At 50.8% G+C, this 22,742-nt stretch overlaps 1 protein-coding gene across 2 annotated transcripts in view; it reads left to right on the top strand.

The window, feature by feature from the left end:
- The first annotated feature begins 12,557 nt into the window (after nt 1–12,557).
- The window catches only part of SLIT1 (slit guidance ligand 1), a 177,466-nt gene continuing 167,281 nt past the window's right edge, over nt 12,558–22,742 (top strand). For both annotated transcript variants that reach the window (XM_004427897.3, XM_087432360.1), the window contains exon 1: nt 12,558–13,089. In XM_004427897.3, coding sequence (XP_004427954.2) covers nt 12,893–13,089 — 197 coding nt within the window. In that variant the 5' untranslated portion in view covers nt 12,558–12,892. The remainder of the gene's footprint in view (nt 13,090–22,742) is intronic.

Here is a 22,742-nt window from a genome sequence, read left to right as displayed (position 1 = left end):
TATGAATTGAATTAAACAATACGTACTTGTGTCTAGCTTCTTTCACACATAATGCCTGTGTGATTCATTCATGCTTTTGGGTGGTTTGTACTTGCTCCTTGTTCCATTGTGTGGATACACCACAATTTGTTTATCCATTCCTCTGTTGATGAACATTTGAGTCATTTCAAAGTTTTGGCTATTATGAATGAGGCTGCTATAAATAAATATTCTTGTACATGTCTTTTGGTGGATTGAACCTGTCATTTCTGTTGGGTATTTTATGGACTGAATGTTTGTGCCTCCCAAAATTCATATGTTGAAGCCCTAACCCCCAATGTGATGGTTTTAGGAGGTGGGGCCTTTGAGAGGTGGTTAGGTTTAGCTGAGGTCATGTAGGTAGAGCCCTCGTGATGGAATTAGTGTCCTTTTAAGAAGGGGAGGAAATGCCAGAGCTTCCTTTCCTTGCCATGCGAGGATACAGCAAGAAGGCAGCCGTCTGCCAGCAGGAAGAGGGATCTGACCAAGAACCTGACCATACTTGCACCTTGATTTTGGACTTCCAGCCTCCAGAACTGTGAGAAATAAATGTTTGTTGTTCAAGCCGCCCAGTCTATCCAGTCTATGGTATTTTGTTATAGCAGCTCAAGTTACGATAGTAATATATATATATCAAGGAGAAGACTTGCTGTGTCATAGGGCAGGTGAACGTTTAGCTAGATTTCTACTCACAAAGCACTGAACTGTATCAAATGTGAACAGAGTCTCTGTTCGCCTCAAACGTGGTGCTGCGTTCTGGATCCACATGGAGCTGTTGAACTCAGACTCCAATTCTGAGATATGATATCAATTTGGAGTAAGACTTAAAGAAAAGTAAACCCCTTTACAACCACGCAGCTCATGCTCTAACCGTTCACTATTTTCATATTTTTACAATATTTCATTTTTTCAATTTGTTAATTGAACTTTGGTTTTCTGCAGGCCTGAATAAATCTTGAATTCCCTCTAATTCTTTCTTGACTTTTCAGGGGCTTGTCTAGGCTTTTTTTTGCTTGATGTCAAATTTTCAGCTCTCTTTAGTTGTCCTAGAGTGGATCTTGTCTACTGGAAAAAGGCTTGGGATACCTCCCCAATCCACTGGCAGTTCTGTGTGACTGGAAATCGTTGCTTTTCCATCCAGAAAGGAATAATTTCTCCAAAAAATGATGTCTTTTAACCTTAGCTCTTTGCTTTGTGAAATAATAGCTGCTGTATATACAGTTAGTATTGAATGCTTATGTTTGCTCACAAAATACTTCTGGCTGTAGAAAATTCTGGACTTATAAACTTGCTGATAAACTTGCTGCTAATTTTAAAAAGGATCACACTTCCTGTTTCAGCAATACAGGGCCTTGTTCACGGGGGATGCACAATAAATATTTATTGAATGAACTTCATGAAAATCATTTAAGAAAACATTACATAGACTGTAACTAGAGGCCATGGAATGTTCCTTCCAGCTCTAAGATTTTAAGGCAAAGCCCCTAGGTGATTTCCTCACCCCAAGCCCCTGGGGTGCGCAGCTGGCAAAGGGAGTAAGCAGTTCTTATTTTCACTGCAGGAAGGAAGGAGTGTAGCTTCATGGGCAGTGTCTGGGGTCCCTGGGCTGGGTCTGTTTATCCAGACTGTAGCTGCTGTGGCTCTGAACAGCTGTTATTATTCCTAGATTTCTAACTTCTGTCTTTCCTCAAAGATTGAGGACCCGGGTTTTCTGCTCCCATCTCATTCATTTTGGTTTCAGAAACATCTTTTTTTTTTTTTTTTTTTAATTTCCCCCAAAGCCCCAGTAGATAGTTGTATGTCATAGCTGCACATCCTTCTAGTTGCTGTATGTGGGACGCGGCCATGGGAGAAGCGGTGCGTCGGTGCACGCCCGGGAACCTACCCGGGGCCGCCAGCATCGCAGCGCGGGCACTTAACCGCTAAGCCACGGGGCTGGCCCTCACAAATATCTATTGAGCATCAACTAGGTTCCAGGTACTGCGCTGGGTACCAGACAGCAAACGTGAGCAGCACAGAAGCTTTGACAGCCAGCCAGTCAGCTCTGTGACCGGAGTCAGGTACTCCTCTAGGGGCTCCATTTCCTTGTCTGTAAAATGGAGGGAGCGCAATGCTTATCTCTGCAGAAGGAAGCAGCTGCGCTATGTTGGGGCGCTTGCGTCTGTCCTCACCGAGGGAAACTGAGGACAGGGTGGCTGGACTACTGGACCGGTCACAGAGCTGGACCATCTCGGAGCTTCCCTGGGTGCGAGTCTGCCCTCAGCCCCTCGCAGATGGTGCCTGAAATCTCGCAGAGGGCCTGAGCCGCGCCCACGACCATTTGTCCAGAGGCGCTGTTCTGATCATCCAACAAAAGCGCGTGGTTTCCATCTGCTGGGCGCCCCTCTCAGCCGACACCCCCACCCCCGGCGGCGGGTCCAGATGGCCCCACCCCGCCCTCCGCGTCGGCGCTGCCCTCGCCCCGCTCCCCGTCTCCCGGGAACCCGCGGCAGCGCCCCATCCGCGACCCACCAGGCAGAGCCCGAGGGGGGCACGTGTCCGCGAACCCGCCCAGGACCCTGGGTCCCGGGCCGCTGCCCCGGCCCTCCCCGGACCAGCTGATGGATGTTCGCTGAAGAGGATAAGAGACCCCCCCAAGGACCCAAACGAGCTTGGCAGAAGCCCAAAGCAGCCTATCAATCGATTTTAAAAATTCTTCCTGCCCTCCCTGAAAACCCCTCCCAGCCTTTCCTGTCCCCTTCTCCTGGTTTCCCGACTCGATTGAAACACTGCGTCGCTGTTTCACATCTGCAGTCAGTCATTACACCCCTGTCTGGCCTTTGCAGGCGCTGGCCTGGTCTGAGAATGGAGCTCTGCCCCCACCAGTGGGGTAACCGAGCCCGCAGTTCCCTAAGCCTCGGGTTTCTGTCTGTGAGTAGGGATGACAGCACCTCCCTTGGCGGGTTACCCACAGAGGATTCGTGTCATACAGGAAATCTACAGCAGTTTTGTCCTTGTGGGGTGCAGTGACATGGTTGAAGATGTGACATCTGGAATCAGACTGCCTGGGTTCAAATCCCCTGTCCCTTCCGGCGGATGAGGGTAAGTTATTTAACCTCTGGGTGGCAGTCGCTTATTGTTAGTGATCATTATTGGTTTCATCATTTATTGGGCCCATCCTGGGCAGCAGGAGACAAGGACCAGTGGGAGGACAGGGCACGCGGGACCATATCCTCTGTTTTAACTGAGCCATCACTTAATATTTTTTTATTGTGGTAAATATATATATATAGAAAAATAAAATTTGCCATTTTAACCATTTATTTTATTTTATTTATTTATTTTTCCCCCAAAGCCCCAGCAGATAGCTATATGTCATAGCTGCACATCCTTCCAGTTGCTGTACGTGGGACGCGGCCTCAGCGCGGCCGGAGAAGCAGTGCGTCAGTGCGCGCCCGGGATCCGAACCCGGGCTGCCAGCAGCAGAGTGCGCGCACTTAACCGCCAAGCCACGGGACTGGCCCCATTTTAACTATTTTTAAGTGTACAATTCAGTGGCATTAATTACATTCACAGCGCTGTGCAATGATCACCACTATTTCCAAAACTTTTCATCACTTGAGACAGAAACTCTACCCCTTAAGCCATAACTCCCCATTCCCCCCTCCCTCCGGCCTCTGGTGACTCTAATCTACTCTCTTTCTCTACGAATTTGCCTGTTCTAGATATTTCATACAAGCCATCATTTATTTTTTAAGCACCCTCTGCGGATCTATAGCAGCTCTGTCAGTGCAGGAATGTAAAATGTATTATTTAGCATTTAGTTTGCTCATAAAATCATTAAATGTAGTATATTAAATTTAACGGTAGTTTTATTCAGGCAATCATGATAGATTTAGTAATTACATTTTTATTTCTAAAATAATATTTAAATTTTTTTTGTTCTAGCCTGTTTATTGTAGAAAATATGGGAAATATAGAAGAGTATAAAAGAAGAGGTTAAAAATCACCTATAATTCCAAAGTTGTTACCATTTTGGTGTGGTTTTTAAGAAATTAGATTTACAATTAAATTCATTTCATGTTTTTAGGCTCTGAGCTGCTGAACTGAGGTTTTGGTCAGTTTGAGAAGGACCACCACACTTGAGATTAGAAGACCCGACCTGCGGTCTTTGAAGGCAAAGAAAAGTCTATCTGGACTTTGTGTCGGTTCCGTTGCCAAGCAGACGCAGAAAGCATTCATTTGCAGAAGGAGCTAAGGAAAAAGGAGAGGGAGGAATCCTCCGAAATTAATCATACAATGTTTATCAAAAGGAACTTTCTCTAGACGCACCTTTTCTCTAACCTAAAACTCTTACCAGTTTGGGCTTTTTTTTTTAAATGAACACACCATGTGCCAGGTCAGCATAAGGCACTTTCATATGTACTATCCATTCAATCCCACACCCTCCCCAGGAGGTCAATCTCATCCCCATTTTATGTCCTGGCTCTGCCACCCACGTGCTGTGTGACCTTGGGTAAGTTACTAAACCTCTCTGTGCTTTCAGGTCCTCATTTGTAAAAATAGTACCTACCTCATAATTTTGTTGGGAAGATTAAATGATTTAGTATGTAGAGCTCTTGGAATAGTATAAGCCCTTAGAATTTATAGGTGTAATGGAAGCGTTAGCTGCTAGGATTATCCTTACAGATGAGGCCCGCGAGACTCGAGGAGATTAATGAGCTCCCTGATGCCAACTTTTGTCATTTTCTTGAATTTTGGAGGACTGCAGGCTGGCTCAGATAGAGAAGGCTGCCTCCTCCTCCTCACAGGGGGGTTTTGGGTATATGATGTGCGTCCAGACAGGGCCCTCTCTCTCCCACCTGCCACAGGAGGCAGAAGGGGCTGAATCAGAGGACAAGTAGGGGACGGAAAACTGATCATATCTCACTCCTCAGCTTAAACCCCCCAGATGGCTTCCAATTCCCCTCAGGATTCAGCTCAACTCCTTAACAGATTTCCTCAGCCCTCAGGATCTGCCCCTCCCTGACCACGGCCCCAGTCTCATCTCTCCCCTGAAAATCTACTTCTGGTCATGCCAAAAGACCCTGTCCCTATTCCTGCCTCTGGTCCTTCTCCTACTCTGTTCCCTCTGTCTGGAACACTCTTCCCTCGCTCCTGCTCCACAGGCTAATTCCTAATCCTCTTTTAGGTCTTAGCTTATATTCACTACTGGAAGCCTTCAGTGGTCCCTTAGGTTAACTGCCCCTCGTGTGGGCTCCCCTGGCCCCCATACTGCCCCATAAATGCTATTTGTACATGTGGTGTGGTGGATGCTGTGATGCAGTCTCCGGATCCGCCTCCAGGAATGAAGGCCCTATCCCCAGCTGCTGGCAGAGCTGCCCGAGGGCGGCCCTCAGCTGCCAGCCCTCACTGAGGGGTGCCCTTAGCTGAAGAAAATTGCCTCACTCAAGGTTACATCCCCCTCCAGGGGCAACCTCGTCTAGTGACTGGTCACTTTTGTGGGATAAAGGCCCAGCACTCTTGCCACAACCTGGGACAGCTCCCAAGGATCATCTGTCTTCAGAACTTCCTATAGAGCTGACGGAAGCATCACCCTCTGCCCAGCCCTGCCCTTTCCCCTCTCTCGACGACGGCGATCCTGAGAGCATTCCCTGATAGACGCTCTCAGGCTCCTCTCCATCCCAGAGGCTCTGCCCAGGGAACCCCATCTGTGCCAGGTGCTCACTGTTCACAACCGCCCAGTGGCTCAGTAATGCCCCCGGGATAATATCTGAGGGTCTCAGCCTGGCCTCCAGGTCCCTCAGCATCCAACTTTCTCCCCACCACCCCCTCTTACTGTCCCCTGGGGAAATGTGACTCTTCATTGCTCCAAGTTTGACAGGAGATCTGCCTTTTCTGCACCTTTATTCTCGAGACCTCCCTCCCCTGAATGACCTCCCTGCGCTTCAGTAAACAATATTCAGCATTCTCCCTGTGCCAGGCCCTAACTAGGCATAGGGAACAAGATGGCGGTGAACCTGCCCTCATGACTCTTCAGCCCAGGAGGAGGAGAGACAGTGATAAACAAGTGATTACAAACGACAGGATGGTGCTCTGAGGGGAGGCAGAGACCCAGGAGATCACGTGACGGGGTAGGGGCTGACCTAACCCGGGTCTGGGAGGGCTTCCCTGAGGAGGTGCTGCTTAGGATGAGGAGGACTAAGCCAGGCTGAGAACCACGGGAATGGTGTCCAAGCATAGGGACTCCCACGCACAAGGAGTGTGAGGTGCTTCATAAACTGAGAGAAGCCCCGTGGGGCTGAGCCCCCTTCCTCTCTGGCCAGTTTCAGGGCACTTGTCAGAATCAAGTGATTGTCTGTTTGCTTCTCTCTCCACAGCACACTGGGGGAGTTTAGTGGGTACAGTGTTGCTAAAACCTCTTACAAACTTCTCTTTCTGACCCAGATGGAGTAATGGGCCAGATTTACCCTCCTGCCTTCAACAACTAAAAAGCCACAAAAAATATGAAACAACTGTTTTCAGACACTGGACAACTGGTAATGTGGGATGGAGATTCCTTTGAGTGGGAAAGCTGGTGTGGGGAGCACTGTAATTGCCCAGCTTAGAGCCTGGAGAGAGTTTCCAGGCCACAGGGCAAGAGGGGCACCCAGGTGGAACCCGGCATGAAGCTGAGTTACAGAGTCGAAGCTGAGAGTTCGGCAGGCCAAGGTGGCCAGAGTTCTCAGGGGAGACGGGGGAGGACACTGCTGCACAGAGAGAGAGAGAGCAGTCAGCGTTTTGCAGATGGCTTCTCTGTGTGGTGCCCCATCCCGGCCTTGGTCTTCAGCTGAGGACCGATCAGGGCATGCTGTCAACTACCTGAAGCCAGGGAAAGTTCCACCCGAATGGAGCAGGCACAACAGTCCTTCAAGCTCCCACATAGCTGGGAAGAGGGTGTTCACACCAGCCAGAGTCGAAAGCTTCCGCATTCACAGGGCATTGGGTAGAGTATTCAGAAGGGTGTCACCCTAGTGGTGGGGAAATCGATCCTAGACTACCGGCTATTCTAAGAAAGCTTAAAAGCAAGCCTCAAAAGGATCACATTGTTTCCAAGAAACTTAACTCTGTTCCAGAACAAAGACCAAGATTATTTTTTAAAAATACAGGAATATCCAGCACTCAAGAAGGTAAAATCCACACTGTCTGGCATCCAATCTACAATTACCAGGATACAAAGTAGTGGGAAAATATGACCCACAATGAAGAGAAAAAGCAATCAATCAAAACTGACCCAGAAATGATACAGATAATGGAATTTGTCGATATAGTTATTAGAACTATATTCCATACATATGAGAAGGTAGAGGGAAACATAACCATGTTAAGAAGCTACTCAAATAGACCTTCTAGAGATGAGGAGCACAATGTCTGAGATAAAAATTGCACTGGATAGATTAGCAGTAGATTAGTCACTGCAGAAGAAAAGATAATGAACACAAAAACACAGCCATAGGAACTCACGAAGATGAAACAGAGAGAGAAATAAGACTAAGAAACTGAACAGAGCATCAATGAGCTATGGGGCAACTTCAAGTAGCCTAAGATATGTGTAAGTGGGGTCCTCAAAGGAGAGGAAAGAAAGAGGGGAACATAAAAAAAATTTGAAGAAATAATGGTTGAAAACTTTTCAAACTTGATGAAAACTATGAACAAGAAGCCCAATGAACCCCAAGCAAAGATCTCTTCTATTCCCACTGCCTGGCTCACAGTTGGCATGCAATCCACGTTTGATAAATGAACCAGCAAATTGCTGCCTGCACAGACTCTCCCACCCTGCTCTCTCCCTATCATTTCCTCTTCTTCTTTCTTCCCCTCCCCTCCTTGCTTCTCTCTTGCTCCCAGGGCTTCTCATCTGCCAGAGTTGTCCTGAATGCATATGGTGGCCTCTATAAAAGCCACTGATCTTAGGTCTAGGATCTTGTCTCTGTTTCAGCTTTGTCATTGAGAGCCTCAAGCGGTCCAGCCTCCTTCAAATTTGAGTCTATCTAGGGGTTTAGAGATTAAAGCTAAAATATCCCGAGTCCTGCTGGCACGACCTCCCAGGGACTCCCAGTCTCTCAGTCCCTGTGGGGGTGGGGGGCCCAGGATGTAGCATGCTGTGTTCTACCCAAGTGTGTGGCAGAACAAGAGCCAGCCTCATTCATGGCTCACCTCCGCCACTCCATGTGAGGTTAGGCTAGTTGCTTCACGTCTCTGGGCCACCAGTTGTACAGTGGTGTTTGGGTTTTGATCATTTCCTAATCCTTGTCCAGCTCTGACATCTTGTGTTTGAAGCTACTATGCTCCAGTGTCACACGGCTTCTGTCCCTCCCCCTCCAGTCTCCCCTTCACTCCCCCTGGGGCTATTTTTCTCTTTGATCCGTCTCTTCCTTGCTAACAGTGTGTGGAAACTGGAAAGGAGGGAGGCGGGCAGGCCCCAGACCCTTTGTCCCTGCCAGGCCCCTTCCTTCAATAGCTCCCCAGAGTTTTCAGGTCCAAGTTCAAACTCATTAACTCCGCACACCAGGCCTTGGTTCTGAGAGCATGGTCTCTGGAACCAACAGCATCAGAATCACACTGCCCTCCCCCCACCAACATGCTAACAGGGAAGATCCTCATCAAGAAGGTCTGGGATGGGTCCTAGGAATTGGCCTTTACACAAAGCACCCCGGGAGATTAAAAAAAGATATTGGTGGTGATGGAGAGTTAGGTCATACTACACAGCTAAACAAATCCACACAGCAGGAAAAAAACATATGCTGAAGCTGTCCCCTGCCACCATCCTGTCCCCTCCCTGGAAGCAACCACAGTCACCGGTTCCAGGGATAGTTCCAAGCACATATATATATATATAGAGGCGTGTGCTTGAGCACAGGGATGTGCCCCATCACCTCTCCGACCTCTGCCAGCACTGCCCCCCTGAACCCCCTGCCATGCACCAGCATTGCTGAACTTGCCACAGCTCGGCCTCTGAGGATGCTGCTGCCGTCAGTGTGTCTTACCTCGTGCGGTTCTCCTGGCCCAGAAAGCCTTTCTTCCTGTTTTGCTGCCCAGCCAATATCTATTTATCCTTCAAGACTCAACTCAAGTGCCTCCTCTTCCAGGGACCCTTCCAGCCCTACCCTGTGCCCCACACTCTGGCTTCTCTGCAATTCCACTCTCCCTGTTACCAAACTGATCATGCTGGGTGGGCTTTCCTCTTTCTGTTCCCTCGCTGGTCTGTCAGCTCACTGCCGGGCCAGGGCCCTTATTCCCTGTTGAATTGCTGAGTCCCAGTACAGCCTACACAGTACATAGATACTCAGTAAATGGTGTTTAACGAATACCTAGACAGCAGGCATTCTGGCTCATTCTTGCCCTTCGCAGTTTGGAAATCCAAACCACAGTGAGCCTCACGCAGGCTCTCCGCCTTCTTGTGCTCCAGAAGGGGCCGGCGGAGGCGGAGGAGAGGACTCCGTGCAGAAAGCCAGAAGGAGGACACTCTCTCCTCGAGTCACAGGCAGGAGGGGGCCCTCAACTCCTGAGCACGCGTGGCTGAGGGGACTCAGAGGACGCTCACACCACTGGGATGGGGAGACCCAGCCCAAGTTTCCCTCCAGCCAGTGGGCAGAGCGGGGCTTGGCGGAGCATGGCTGGCAGAAGCAGTGTGACAGGCCTGCCTCCTCCCCACCCGTGCAGAGGGAGCAGGTGGCCCGGCTGCAGGGAGGGAGTAGGGAGATCCAACAGCGGGAGGGGGCATGGGAGAGGAAAGTGAAAAAGCAGAGTGGGGGCTGGGGGTGTGCGGCTGGCCAGGCGATTGTTTAATGAGTCAGTGTGCTGAGAACGCTAATGAGCTGGGTTCATTCATGGCGAGCTGCTTCCCGAATTGGGGAGCCGGCCAGGTTCTGGGGTGGAGGAACTGGGGATGGGAGCCAAGCTGGGGAGCTGCCCAGCTGCTGGGGCAGGGCCTCCCGTGATGGGCTGGCGGGGGGAGTCTTTGTCCTGGGTCTGAGGGGGCCCTCCTTTCTTCCCCCTTTTAAAGGAAAGGCTAGGCCTTGCCAGGCGGTGACAATTTGGCTCAAGGCCTGCTTGGGATTCACTATCCAGGGTAGTCTGGAAGCTTCTAGGGCAGCGGCTGGCTCTCAGGAGCCACAGGCAGGGCTGATCTTGCAGCCCCCTGCCTGCTCCCATCCCTCCTCCCACCCCTTCCCCCTGCCGCTCTGAAGCCCCCAGGGCATGTCGCCCAGTTAATCAACACTCCATTCTCCCCACATGGGTCCTGGCTTCCGAGGAGCCCTCCGAGGTCATGGGGCCAGGGAGGCACCGCTGGAGCAGAAGCTTGGAGACCAGACGCCTTCAACAGTCTGAGTGCCGTCTGTGACAGGCCTACTAAGCGCCTGGTGCTGGGTTAAGTGCCAAAGTGAGGAAGCCATGGGGGTGGGGGCGGGCTCTGCCTCAGGGGGAGTGTCAGGGAAGGAGCCACATGTGTAAACAGAGCTCCAGCTAGGAGCGGGTAAACAAAGCAGCCGGCTCAGAGGAATGAGGATTTAACTCCGCCTGAGGCAGCTGGGGAGGGTAGGCAAGGGAGGGGGGCTGAGCACCCCGTGGAGGAGGAGTAGGAATCTGAGTGAGAGGGGCGAGCAGGCTCCTGCAGACCGCCGACCTCTGGCCTGATTTGTGGGCGAGTTCTCTACGATCACACCACACCGGGACCCCTGAGAACGCCCTTTCCCCCTGAACCATCATTGAATTGATGCTCAAGGACCCATGGCCCTGGATGGAGCTCGTGGCGAGTATGATGGTTCAAAAGAACGATCAAAAGCCCATAACACCAGCCAAGTTCGTTGCGACATACTGGCCACAGTTCTATCTGTGCTATGACAGTAGAGATACTGCAAAATTCTCATCAAGATGGAAAAGAAAGGGCCGGCCCCGTGGCTTAGCGGTTAAGTGCGTGTGCTCCGCTGCTGGCGTCCCGGGTTCGGATCCCCGGCGCGCACCGACGCACCGCTTCTCCGGCCATGCTGAGGCCGCGTCCTACATACAGCAACTAGAAGGATGTGCAACTGTGACATACAACTATCTACTGGGGCGTTGGGGGAAAAATAAATAAATAAAAATTAAAAAAAAAAAAGATGGAAAAGAAAAACAAAGAAAACCTCTGAGCCTTTTGGTACCTGGTGGGTGATAAGGCTTTCAATACCACACCACCCTCTTTGGACAAACTGGATCCGTGCTGTGCCCACCCCCGGCACCTCGTGGACCAGCCACCTTTCTTTCTGATTTCTCCCAAGGGGAAACCCTGGCTGTCATCTCCTCTGAGGGGAGGTGCTTCTCAAGCTGCTCGACTGTTCCTTCTCAACTGTTTCTTCTTGCTGGCTGTAGGCAGCCTGGAATCAGGGCCCCACTGATGGACAAAGGATGTCTGGGTCCTACAGAGCACCTTGATTTGGGGGAGGGCGTTATCTTTTCTGGGTTGAGGATAATTCTCCCTCCCCCTGATTTCCTGTTCACACTCATGGCGACATCTGCCTTCCTGTGAGAAAAGTCCCTGCCCAAAGGAGCGTAAGGCCCCGGGGCTGACATGGATGGCCGTGGTGCTTCTCTCCCATGCAGGCTGCCCACCCTTTTGCAGCCCTCTCTGCAGTCCTTTGGTGACAGACTGAATATTCATTTTCTTCTGTTGTCACCTGTCAGAAATGGAGGGTTGCTAGTGTGAACAGAGGAAGAGTTGCTGTATTTGTAGCGCCCCCCACCCCCATATCCTGCTGCCCACCACCTGGGAAGCCAGCAGCAGTGAACTGGCAGAAATAACATCTCCCTGCTGTGCAAATGGCCAAATCCTGGCCATTCTTATTCTAGGTGCAGCTAGCTTCGGTGTCCCCCTCTGAGGAGTGGGGTTGCTGCTGTCTTGGCGAGAGTGTGTTGAAGGAGGGAAGGAGACGTCCTTGGCCTAGGTCTCTCAAGTCTGGCTCCCCGCCCCAGGCTCCGCCCTCCAGGTCCCAGGCTAAGTAAGGCGGGTGGCTTGGAGACGGCCACCTGAGGCACTGAGCTCCCTTGCACCAAGAATTGACAAAGCAAGTCTGGTGGGGCCTGGTAGCCGGTCCTGCCGTCGGAGAGAGCCTGTCTGTGACCCGGGGAAGAGGTCCAGGCGGCAAAACAAGATCCCCTCCCCTCTCCGGACCAGCAGCTGGGGCTGCGGGTGCCGGGTGTGTGCATCTAAGTGTGCGCATCCTAGCCGTGTGTGTGTGTGATCCTTGCCGTTTGTGTGTGTGTGTGTGTCTGCGCGCGTGTGTGTGTAAAGCCGGCGAGGGTCGGGACCGGGCCTCCCTCCTCCCCCACGTAGCCGCCTGCCCGCAGCCCCCTGCTCCTCGGAGGTTCCACCTTTGAAACTGTACGCTGCTCACAGCAGCAGCCGAGTGGTCTTCGGGAGGCGGGGACGGGGGTGGAGGGGTGTGTGTAGGGGAGGGCGGGGAGGAGTCTGGTCCTGGATGTGTGCTTTTCGATTGATGGATGACTGCCGGGTGGGAGTGAGCGTGCGGGTGTGAGTGTGTGATTCTGTGTGTGTGTGCGCGCGGGGTGCGTGTGCGCGCGGGGCCTGCCCATTTTCCTCCTCGCGGCAGTCAGTTGGGAGCTGGAGGGAGGGAGGGAGACGCAGCCAGCGAGAAACCGGAGAGGAGCCGAGCGCCCTCCGCCCAAGGCGCCCTCCCTGCGTCCGCGCACAGGCGCCGTCGCTTTGAGGAGCAAGGTGCCTCCCAGCCCTCAAGGGCGCCGCGCACAAGCCCGCGGTCTCTTGGGTGGCTCTGCCCCGGGACTGCACCTGGAGGCAGCCCCGGACGGGGATGGTAAGCGGCTGCCGCCGTCTGGCACGCAAGCAGGACGCGGTGAGGGCACCATGGCGCTGACGCCCCGGAGGGGGCCCTCGGCGGGGCTCATCCGGCCCGAGCTCTGGCTGCTGCTGTGGACAGCCGCGTGGCGCCTGGGTGCCACGGCGTGCCCCGCCCTCTGCACCTGCACTGGCACCACGGTGGATTGCCATGGCACAGGGCTGCAGGCCATCCCCAAGAACATCCCACGGAACACGGAGCGCCTGTGAGTATGGCCCCCATCCCCAGCCCGCAGGGAGCCCCGAGGTTGCCCTCCCATCCCGACGCAATTCAGGGCTGGGGGTGGGGGCAGGACCGTTGGGGCCCTGGCTCCGCAGCCAATAGACGAATCAGTGCCTGCCAGGGTCCTTGTCGAGCCAGGAGCCAGGAGCCCACTGTTTCCCTTTCCCGGGATTCAAAGGGCCCTCAGCAGGACTGTCAGCTCCCATTCTCACACCTGCACCCGCGCTCAGCACCGGCGGGTGCTTCCCACTGCGCCAGCGCTTTATTCCTCCAGGGTGCCTGTGAATCGGTGCCAGAAAGCCTTCCTGGCACCCCAGAGGGAAGCTCCTCGCGTTCGCCAGGCACCATGTCTCCTTTTGGGCAACCGAGGCTTGGGCTGTGTTCTGAGTGGGGCGTGTGGATCTGGGCTCTGAGGGCTTGCGGGCTGGTGGTGGGCAGCAGGATGGGACGGAGTTGAAGTTTCTAGTCTCCCCGTTTCTCCCCATTGTTTGCCCCGGAGCATTAAGAATTCTTCCCTTGGTCCCCCACCTCACATCCAGCCATCCCCAGCCCAGGCAGACAATGGGACCTGAGGGATTTGGGTTTGGGGCTTGGGGTATGTTACATTCAGCATCTGGAGAGGGGTAGGCATGATCTGGACCGGGAACGGGGAATAATGCTGCGAGTCAGGAGCTTGGAGCAGGAGACACGAGGTTAAAGACATTGACCACGAAAAGTCATAAAGAACATCATTTCTCTTCCCCTGTTCTCTCTCACTTCTAAATTCTTGAGGAAATTCTGCCCTTTCTAGACCCGCTGAGCTTTGTGGGGTGTGTGTGTGTGTGTGTGTGTGTGTGTGTGTGTGTGTGTTTACAGACCTGTATAATTTGTTCTCCGAGATTCTCCTGCAGCGTGTGTGTCTGTGTGAATTCCTAGTATCCGTGGTGTCACCTCAGTAGTGCGAGGCTGTGAATCCCTATACATGGGCAGTGTGTGTAGACTTTTGGTCCCATGCAGGGCCTTTGTGCTGCTTGCAGAGGTGACTGCCTCAGGAGATTTTTGAACTGGACTTCGGAGAAGGCTGCTGGCTCCTTTGAAAACTGCCTCCTCCTTGCCACACTCCTAGGTGACTGCAGTGGCTGTCAGGAAAGGTGTACATATTTTGATAACTTTCGAGTACATTTTCATGGCTCCCAGCTGGTCAGAGGCAGAAATCTGACCCTGGGGAGAGCTGTCTCCTGGATCACACTCTGTACCAAGGTCGGCAATTAGAGAGTGCACATTTGCCCCAGACTCTTCTTGGCTGAGTCTGAAAAATTCCCATGGAGGTTTCAGAGAATTTGCAATCTAGATGCAATATAGATGGGAATCGATGTGTGGTGTGTGTGTGTGTGTGTGAGCGGGCGTGTGTGTTGTGGGATGGGGGAAAGATGCTGGCGTGGGGACAGGACAGACCACACCGACTTTCCTTGGGACAGCCTGTGCATTATCCTGTGTGGCCCTGGAGAGGGGCTGAGGGTCACAAATCCATCCAGAGAACCCCTGCGGTTGCAGTCACCCTCCACACTTGTTCCCTCTGGACCTACTCTGTTCTTTTGCCTCCTCCACAGGGCATTTCTCCTGCAGCTGCTACCCTGGTAGCAGCCTAGGTCTGAGACATGTTAGCCCCTCGCCTTTGCTTGTGGATCTGAATCTTGAAGGCATCTCATTCCTTGTTCTCTCTCCACTTTTAGTTTTGAGAACAGTGTCTGTTTTGACTTTCATGAGCTCTTAAGCTCTTCTGCCATCACCGTGAGGTGGGAGTGACATTTCCTAGTGGAGAGGAAAGAGTTGGGGCTCCGACTGCCTAGACTGGAGCCCCAGCTCAGTGAGTTATTTGCTGTGTGATCTTGGGCAAGTTACTTAACTTCTCTGAGCCTTAGTTGCTTTCCATCAGGGGCTGCTGATACATAAGGTGTCTAGTTCTTGTGAGGACTGAAGATAATGGACAGGAAGTGCCTCGTACATTATGATGCTTGCTAAAAGAGAGCCATTATTTGGCTGGTCCCATGGCTTAGTGGTTAAGGGCACGCACTCCGCTGCTGGCGGCCCCGGTTCGGATCCCGGGCGAGCACCAACGCACGGCTTCTTCGGCCATGCTGAGGCTGCGTCCCACATACAGCAACTAGAAGGATGTGCAGCTATGACATACAACTATCTACTGGGGCTTTGGGGGAAAAAAAAATAAATAAATAAATAAAGAGTTTAAAAAAAAAAAAGAGAGCCATTATTATGATAGGAGCAGGAGAAGAGTCTCATTATTGCAAATGTTTACAGAGCCAGGAACTTAACCCTGGGTGCTGATGCTCCAGCGGGGAGTGAGCAAGTCCCTGCCCTCAAGGGATGTACAGTTGAGAGGAATGGCAGGGGATCCCTAACTGTAAGCTCTTGGGAGAGGGCCAGGCAGGGGCCTGATGGGGCTGTGGGGGGGAATATTGGGGTGAGAAGCCCTTTTCTGGGGTAAAGCGGCTTCTCAGAGGATGGGCTGTTTTATCAGGGCACTTTGGGACTCAGCAGTGGTTGGGTTGGATTTTGCCAAGCAGAGACGGCAGGCAGCCCAGACAGAGGGAACACATCAACGAAAGGCCTGCAGGTGTGAGCATGCCTGCCCTGGGCAGCCGGACTTGCTTTACCCCAGGCTGAAACATGCTGTGTCCAGTGGGCTGTGATGGCATGTGAGGCTGGGAAGCTTAGGAAGGGTCAGGAAGGCCCTTCTCTCTCTGATTTTTCCTTTTGGGGTTTCAGGGTTGGACTCCAGGGGTGAGTTATCATGGGGGGTCAGGGGGGACGTCTGATCTTTGCTGCGTGCAAAACTTCTTGGATTGGCAAAGGATGTAGAGAGCAGGGGGAGCCTGCCCTTTCAACAAGCAGGCCTCGAAACAGCCATTTGAAGACGAAAAGAACATCCTGAGAAGAGGCCTTGGAGAGAACCCCGGGCGGACTCGAAATAACTGTGGCAAATGCTCTCTCTAATCAATACGGGCGTCGCAGCATCAGAGCCTGAAACGGCGGCTCCTTCTGAGGCTGTGAAATTTTTATGGACTGCAGCTGTGCATCCGCCTTTGTCCTCTGGGCAGTTTCTACTGCAGCCGGGGAGGCCCGGCAACTTTATGATCATATATTCCATAACTCTGGGTCCAGGCCCGTCCCCTCAAGTGGGAAGACATTGTCATTGGTTTGCTGCGGGAACTTCTGGGAATTGGCTATGCAGGCCCCAGAGCTGCTGAGGAAATTGGTTCAGCTAGAGGGGCTGTGGGGCTGGTGGGCCAGGTGAGGAAGGGATGCTGAATAATTCACAGCAATGGAGACCCTCTGGAAGCTTCGTCTCTTTGTAGGGCCAGGCTCAGAGAGACCCAGCCATGGCCACTATTAATTGTCTTTTCTTCCACTCAAGGACCTTGACTTTCAGTTGGATTATTTTAATTAAAAAAATCTTTTGGACTAGTGTGTCCAGGAAAGAGTGATAAGATAGTGCAGTATGTGGGGACACTGCTTCTCCCCTCTACCCTGGGCACTTGTATTCTGGGCTTGCCGCAGCTTCCCCTGGAGGGTGTGGGGTGCAGTGAGGGGAAAGGCCCGCGGATGGAGAGGCAGGGAAGGGCCCTGGGAAGGCCCACCGGCTTCCGTTTGCCCCCAGGCCCACACAGCACGTTTTGCTGCTCGTCAGCCCGTGGGGGCCACTCTCTTGCCTTCCTTGTTGTGTCCCCTTGCCTCCTGGCCAGTTTGTCCACTGCCCTAGCTCCCTGCCTGCTGCAGAGGCCTGAGGGGCCTGCGCCTTCTCCTGGCTTGGCCCCACATCTGGAGGCCCCATTCAACAGGGCTGGGTGGTCACGCCCAAGGAAGACTGCCCAGGGCACCCCCAGGCTGATTGTCTGGGATCCTGTTTGGAACTCCAAATAATGATTAGATGGTGGCCGTGGTGAGAAGGGTCAGGGGGCCAGATGGAAGCCATGCCTGCCAGCGGGGCCTTGCCGGCCTGGGCATTCTGAGCAGGCACTGTGGTCTCCTCCAGCGGATACCTGTGCTGTGCAGGGGGCGTTGCCTCCCGGTGGGCCTGTGTCTCCAGTCTCAGGTGCACGGGGCTTATTGCTGGGCTCTGACCGACTGGTGGTGGGGCCCCAGTGCGGTCACTCCATCTGCTCTGAGACTCAGTGTCCCCATCAGTAAAAGGGGTTGATGACAGCTTTGCAGGTTGACGGTGAGGATTAAGTAAGTGAGGGCATTAGAGGCCTGGCAGCATGCTTGGCACATGGCTGGTGTTCTACTATCCCGCGCCTCTGGGGATAGTGACATCTACTACCTTATGGGGCCTTTGCCAGGATACACTCACGCTATGTGTGTGAAAATACTATGCTTTCTGATTCAATTAGATGATATTATTATTTTTATTATTCGAGAAGCTCAAGCTAAGGGTTTGAGGGTTCAAGTGGGGCTGGAGAGTAAGCGTTTGAGTGTTGGCCATGCTGCAAGCTGCTCTCCTGGGGTCTGGCTGCTCAAGGGTGCTCCTTCCCGGTACCTGGGCATCCTGGCCCCACATCCTGGGAGCTGGAGCCAGGGAGTAGGGACGGTGCTGTGTGGGGACTCTCTGCAGGGTGGACGGCGTGATGGCATGGCTCTGGAGCCACTCTGCCACTCAGCAGCCGGGAGGACCTTGGGCCGGCGACAGGGTTTAATTCACTCATTCAACAGATAGCTCTCAATTGAATGTCTGCATCGCGCAGAATGAGTAGTGCCAGACAGAAGCCGAAACCGCCCCTTTCTCCCTGAGTGTGAGTCCAGCAGGGGAGGCAGAGATGAATGACACAGTATGAGAATAAACGCATAATTGCAAACTGGGATAAGTGCTCTGGAGGAAAGTGTGACTTTGCAGACCCCATTTGTTGCCTGTCAAGTGGGGATGTTGGCAGGACCACCTTCAAAGGGTGGTCGTGATGATTCAATGCCGTAATGCTGGGAGAAGCACTTCGCGCTGGGCCAGGCACGCAGCAAGTGACCAGTAAATGGTAGTATTATTATGGTTATTAAGGTGACAGAATTGCAGGGAGGTGAAAGGAACTTGGGCACCACTCAGTGCTGGATCCCGGTGTGGCCCTGCTCTCTCCTCCCTCATCGGCAGCCACGGGTGCTCTGGATCTGCTGGGAACCCTTCTCGGTGCCCCCTCTCTGAGGCAGGGGCCTGGCTGTGGTGGCCTGGGCTGCCCGAGGCTGCCAGCAGGGGCGGCCGTGCTCTTTTGGGGCCGGGTGAGGGGCGGCGGGGCCAGGCAGCTCCTGCATTATTGGGAGCAGACGGGAGCTTGGCGGAGCTGCCGCCTCCAGTTCTGTGCCGGCATTAGCAGCTCGGCAGGGCTCTTGCTTAATGGGATTTTCTTCCCAAATGCTGTAATTATCGCCATACAAATACTTATTACCCAGAGCAGATGACGGCCGGGCCTTGGGCAGTAGCCAGGGAGCTGGGCTGTGCTTGGTGGGGAGAATTGCCTCCTCTTTTTGACGGAGCTCGAGCCCCCCTCCTCTGCTCTCTGGAACCCAGCCTGTGGCGGACAAACAGCTGTTGGGCACCTGCCGTGAGCAGAGTGTCGAGAAAGGTCCTCGGGGAGCTTGCAGCCTGGTGGGGGAGACAGGTCTGTCTGCAAAAGAACAAATGTGTCAGGCTGTCTGTAGGGACGTAGATGCCATGGCTACCAGCGCAGGCTTTGGTGCAAGAATAGCCCGGTTTGAATACTGGCCCCATCAACTACCACCTGAGTGATCTTGGCTGGCTCACTAGTGACTCGATTTCCTCATCTGTAAAATGGGGCCAACAATAGTACTTATCTGCTCTTACCTCTTAGGGCTGTGAGTTCAAGTGAAATACAGTAGTTCCCCTTTATCTGCAGTTTTGCTTGCCTCGGTTTCAGTGGCAGTCAACCAGTCTGAAAATATTAAATAGAAAATTCCAGAAATAAACAATTTGTAAGTTTTAAATTGCACCCCATTCGGAGTAGCATGAAGAAGTCTCAGGCCATCCCACTCTGTCCCACCTGGGATGTGAATCACCCCTTTGTCCAGCGTATCCACGCTGTAAACGCTATCTGCCCCTTCATTAGCTGTCACTTAGTAGCCATCTCTGTTGTCAGATCGACTGTCACAGTATCACAGCACTTGGGTTCAAATAACCCTTATTTTACTTGATAACGGCCCCAAATCGCAAGAGTAGTGATGCTGGCAATTCGGATATGCCAAAGAGAAGCTGTAAAGTGCTTCCTTTAAGTGAAAAGGTGAAAGTTTTCGACTTAATAAGGAAAGAAAAAATATCATCTGCTGAGGTTACTAAGATCTACGGTAAGAATGAATCTCCTGTCTATGAAATTGTGAAGAAGGAAGAAGAAATTCGTGCTAGTTTTCCTGTTGCATCTCAAACATGTATGTATAGGAAAAACATAGTGTGTTGAGGATTTGGGACTAGCCCCGGTTGCAGGCATCCACTGGGGGTCTTGGAGTGTATCCGCCTCACATACAGAGGGACTACTATATTCCATGTAAAGTGCTTAGAATAATGTCTGGCACGTAGAAAGTGCTCCATTGTTGCTAGGGATGAGGAGTTGGGAGTGAATGATCAGAAGGAAGAGTTGGACCCCTGCGGTGACTGGGGAGGGGGGATTTGGACTGGGCCTTGAAGTTGTGCAGGACTTAGGTGAGTAGATAGGTGAAGCGAGGACAGGGGACTCTGAGGGCATTCAGTAGGTGTGTGCCATATATTTGAGTGAGGAGCAGTATATATCCAAGATATATCCAATATATATATATCCAGTATACTATATATACATATATACACACACACGTATATATCCAATATATAAAAAGAGTGAGGAGCAGACCCAGCTGATGGGGTGGACATTTGTGTTTGTGAGTTCTGAGAGAGGAGATTACAATAATGGGTGGACACCAGGCCATGGGACTGGGAAATGGGGAGCCATCAGAGGTTGTGTGTGTGTAAAACTTTTTATTAAGATTTTTTTTTACTATTCAGTGGTGTTGACTAAATCTATAGAGTAGTGCAAACATCACCATGATCCAATTTTAGAATATTTGCATTGTCCAAAAAGATCCCTTGTGCTTATTGTAACTTTTTGTTTTGTTATAGTTTCAAACTTACAGGAAAGTTGCAACAAAAATGTAAGGAACTCCTATATCTCCGTTATCCAGATTTAATTGTTTATATTTTGCCCCATTTGCTTTATCATATATTACACACACACACTCATGTTTTTCCTGAACCATTTAAGAATGAGTTGGAGCCATTGTCACTTTTTTCCTCTAAATACTTTGGTGTGTACTTTCTAAGAACAATAAGGCTGTCAAAATCAGAAAATTTAACATTGATACAATACTATTATCTCCTCCATAGTTCATGTTGGAATTTTGTCAATTGTCCCAATAATGTCTTTTTTGGCTATTTTTTTTCTAGGTCCAGAGTCCTGTCCAGGATCACACATGGCATCTACTTGTCATGGCTCTTTAGTCTCCTTTAATTTGGACTAGTTCCTCAGCCTTTCTTTGTTTTTCTTGACCTTAACATTTTTTTTTTTTTTTTGTGAGGAAGATTAGCCCTGAGCTATCATCCGATGCCAATCCTCCTCTTATTGCTGAGGAAGATGGGCCCTGGGCTAACATCCATGGCCATCTTCCTCTACTTTATATGAGACACCGCCACAGCATGGCTTGACAAGTGGTGTGTCAGTCCATGCCCGGGATCCGAACCTGCAAACCCCAGGCCACCGAAGTGGAGCGCGCAAACTTAACTGCTACGCCACTGGGCCAACCCCTTGACCTTAACATTTTTAAAGAACACAGGCCAGTTAATTTATAGAATGTCCTTTAATTTGGCTTCATCTGCTCTTTCCTCATGATTACATTTAGATTATGCATTTTGGGCAGGAATGCTAAATAAATGATGCTGTGCCCTCTCAGTGGGTCCTGTCAGAAGACACAGGATGTCAATTTGTCCCAATATTGGTGATTTTAGCTTTGATTACTTGGTAAGTTGGTGTCTGCCAGGCTTCTCTGCTGAAAAATTACTATTTTCCCCTTTGTTATTAGTAAGTAATGTGTAGGGAGATATTTTGAGACTCTGTGAATATCCTCTTCCTCATCAAACTTTCATCCACTAGTTTTAATGCCCATTGAGGAGAAAAGTTTAACTCCATCATTTCTCCTCTATTTATTAGTTGGCATTCTGCTGTAAGAAAGAGCTTTCCCTTCTCCTCCATCTCTTTGTCTATTACAGTATGCACTTGTGGATTATTATTTTATTCTTTGGGTTATAATTTGTTGCTCTCATTATTTATTTCGATGTTTAGAGCGCCCTGCATACGGCCAGTGGGAGCTCCTTCAAGCTGCTCTCGTGTCCTTTTGACAAGACCCTTTGAGCGCTTGCCCCCTGGGGTTTTGAGTGGAGAGTGACAAGTGCAAAATGGTGTTTTAAGACATTCTGTTGCCTGGCTTTGGTGTGGAGAATGAATGGAGGGAGAGACCAACTGGCGGTGAGGAGATCAGTTGGTTATAGTGACTGTGGTTTCTGGCTTTTCTGTGACAGCAGTTTTGCTGTTATTGCTGTATTTTTATTCTTTTTAAAAAAAAATTTAAAAGTTTTATTTTAAAATAATTTTAGACTTACAGAAAATTTGCAAAAATAGTACAAAGAGAGTTCCCATATACCCTTCACCCAGCTTCCTCTAATATTAACATCTTTCCTAACCATAGTATGATTATCAAAACTAAGAAATTTAGTTTTCTACTAGTTAAGCCTCAGACTTTATTCAGATTTCCCCAGTTTTTCCACTAATGTCCTGTCTCTGTTCCAGGATCCCATTCAGGATTCCATATTGTGTTTAGTTGTCATGTCTGCTCAGTCTCCTTCAATCTGTGTCAGTTTCTTAGTCTTTCCTTCCTTTCCATGACCTTGACACTTTTGAAAAGTACTGGTCAGTTATTTTGTAGAATGTTCTTCAGTTTGGGTTTGTCTGCTGTTTTTCATGATTGGATTGAGGTTATGCATTTTTGGTGAGAGTGCCATAGAGGTGATGTGTCTTTCTCAGAGTATCCTATCAGGGGGTTGATGACATCGACATGTCTCGTTGCTGGTGTGTTAACCTTGATCTCTTGGTTAAGGTGGTGTCTGCCAGGTTTCTCCACTGTAACGTTACTCTCCTTCCATTTGCAGTTGGGATTGCAATATTTGGGGGGAAATACTTTGAGACTATGTAAGATCCTTTTTGTCCTCAAATTCTCACCTACTAATTTTAGCATCCATTAATGGATCTTGCCTGCAACCGTTATTATCTGATTTTGACTTTCTATTTCCCTCATTTCTTCTACATTCACTAATTGGAATTCTTCTGTAGGGCAGATAATTTTAATCCTTTTTAAGCAGGTGGTGTGTTTGCTGGTACCTTGGGTTTTGAGTTTCCCGAGGGCAGGGGCTGTGTCTCATGTATCTTTGTGTTTCCATCACCTGGTGTTTAGTAGGTGCTCAAAAGATGTGTTTGATGAGGTGTTTTTTTAAAAATTTTTTTAACTTTGATTAAGATCAAAGTTCTGATCTTTGCTTTAGAGAATAGGGTCATTGTAGTAGGCTCA

The sequence above is a fragment of the Ceratotherium simum genome, chromosome 6 (genome assembly GCF_057802395.1).
Source record: "Ceratotherium simum simum isolate JZ-2026a chromosome 6, ASM5780239v1, whole genome shotgun sequence".
Lineage (NCBI taxonomy): Eukaryota > Metazoa > Chordata > Mammalia > Perissodactyla > Rhinocerotidae > Ceratotherium > Ceratotherium simum.
Note: the sequence above shows the minus strand (reverse complement) of the source record. Positions and strands in the feature narration are given on the sequence as shown.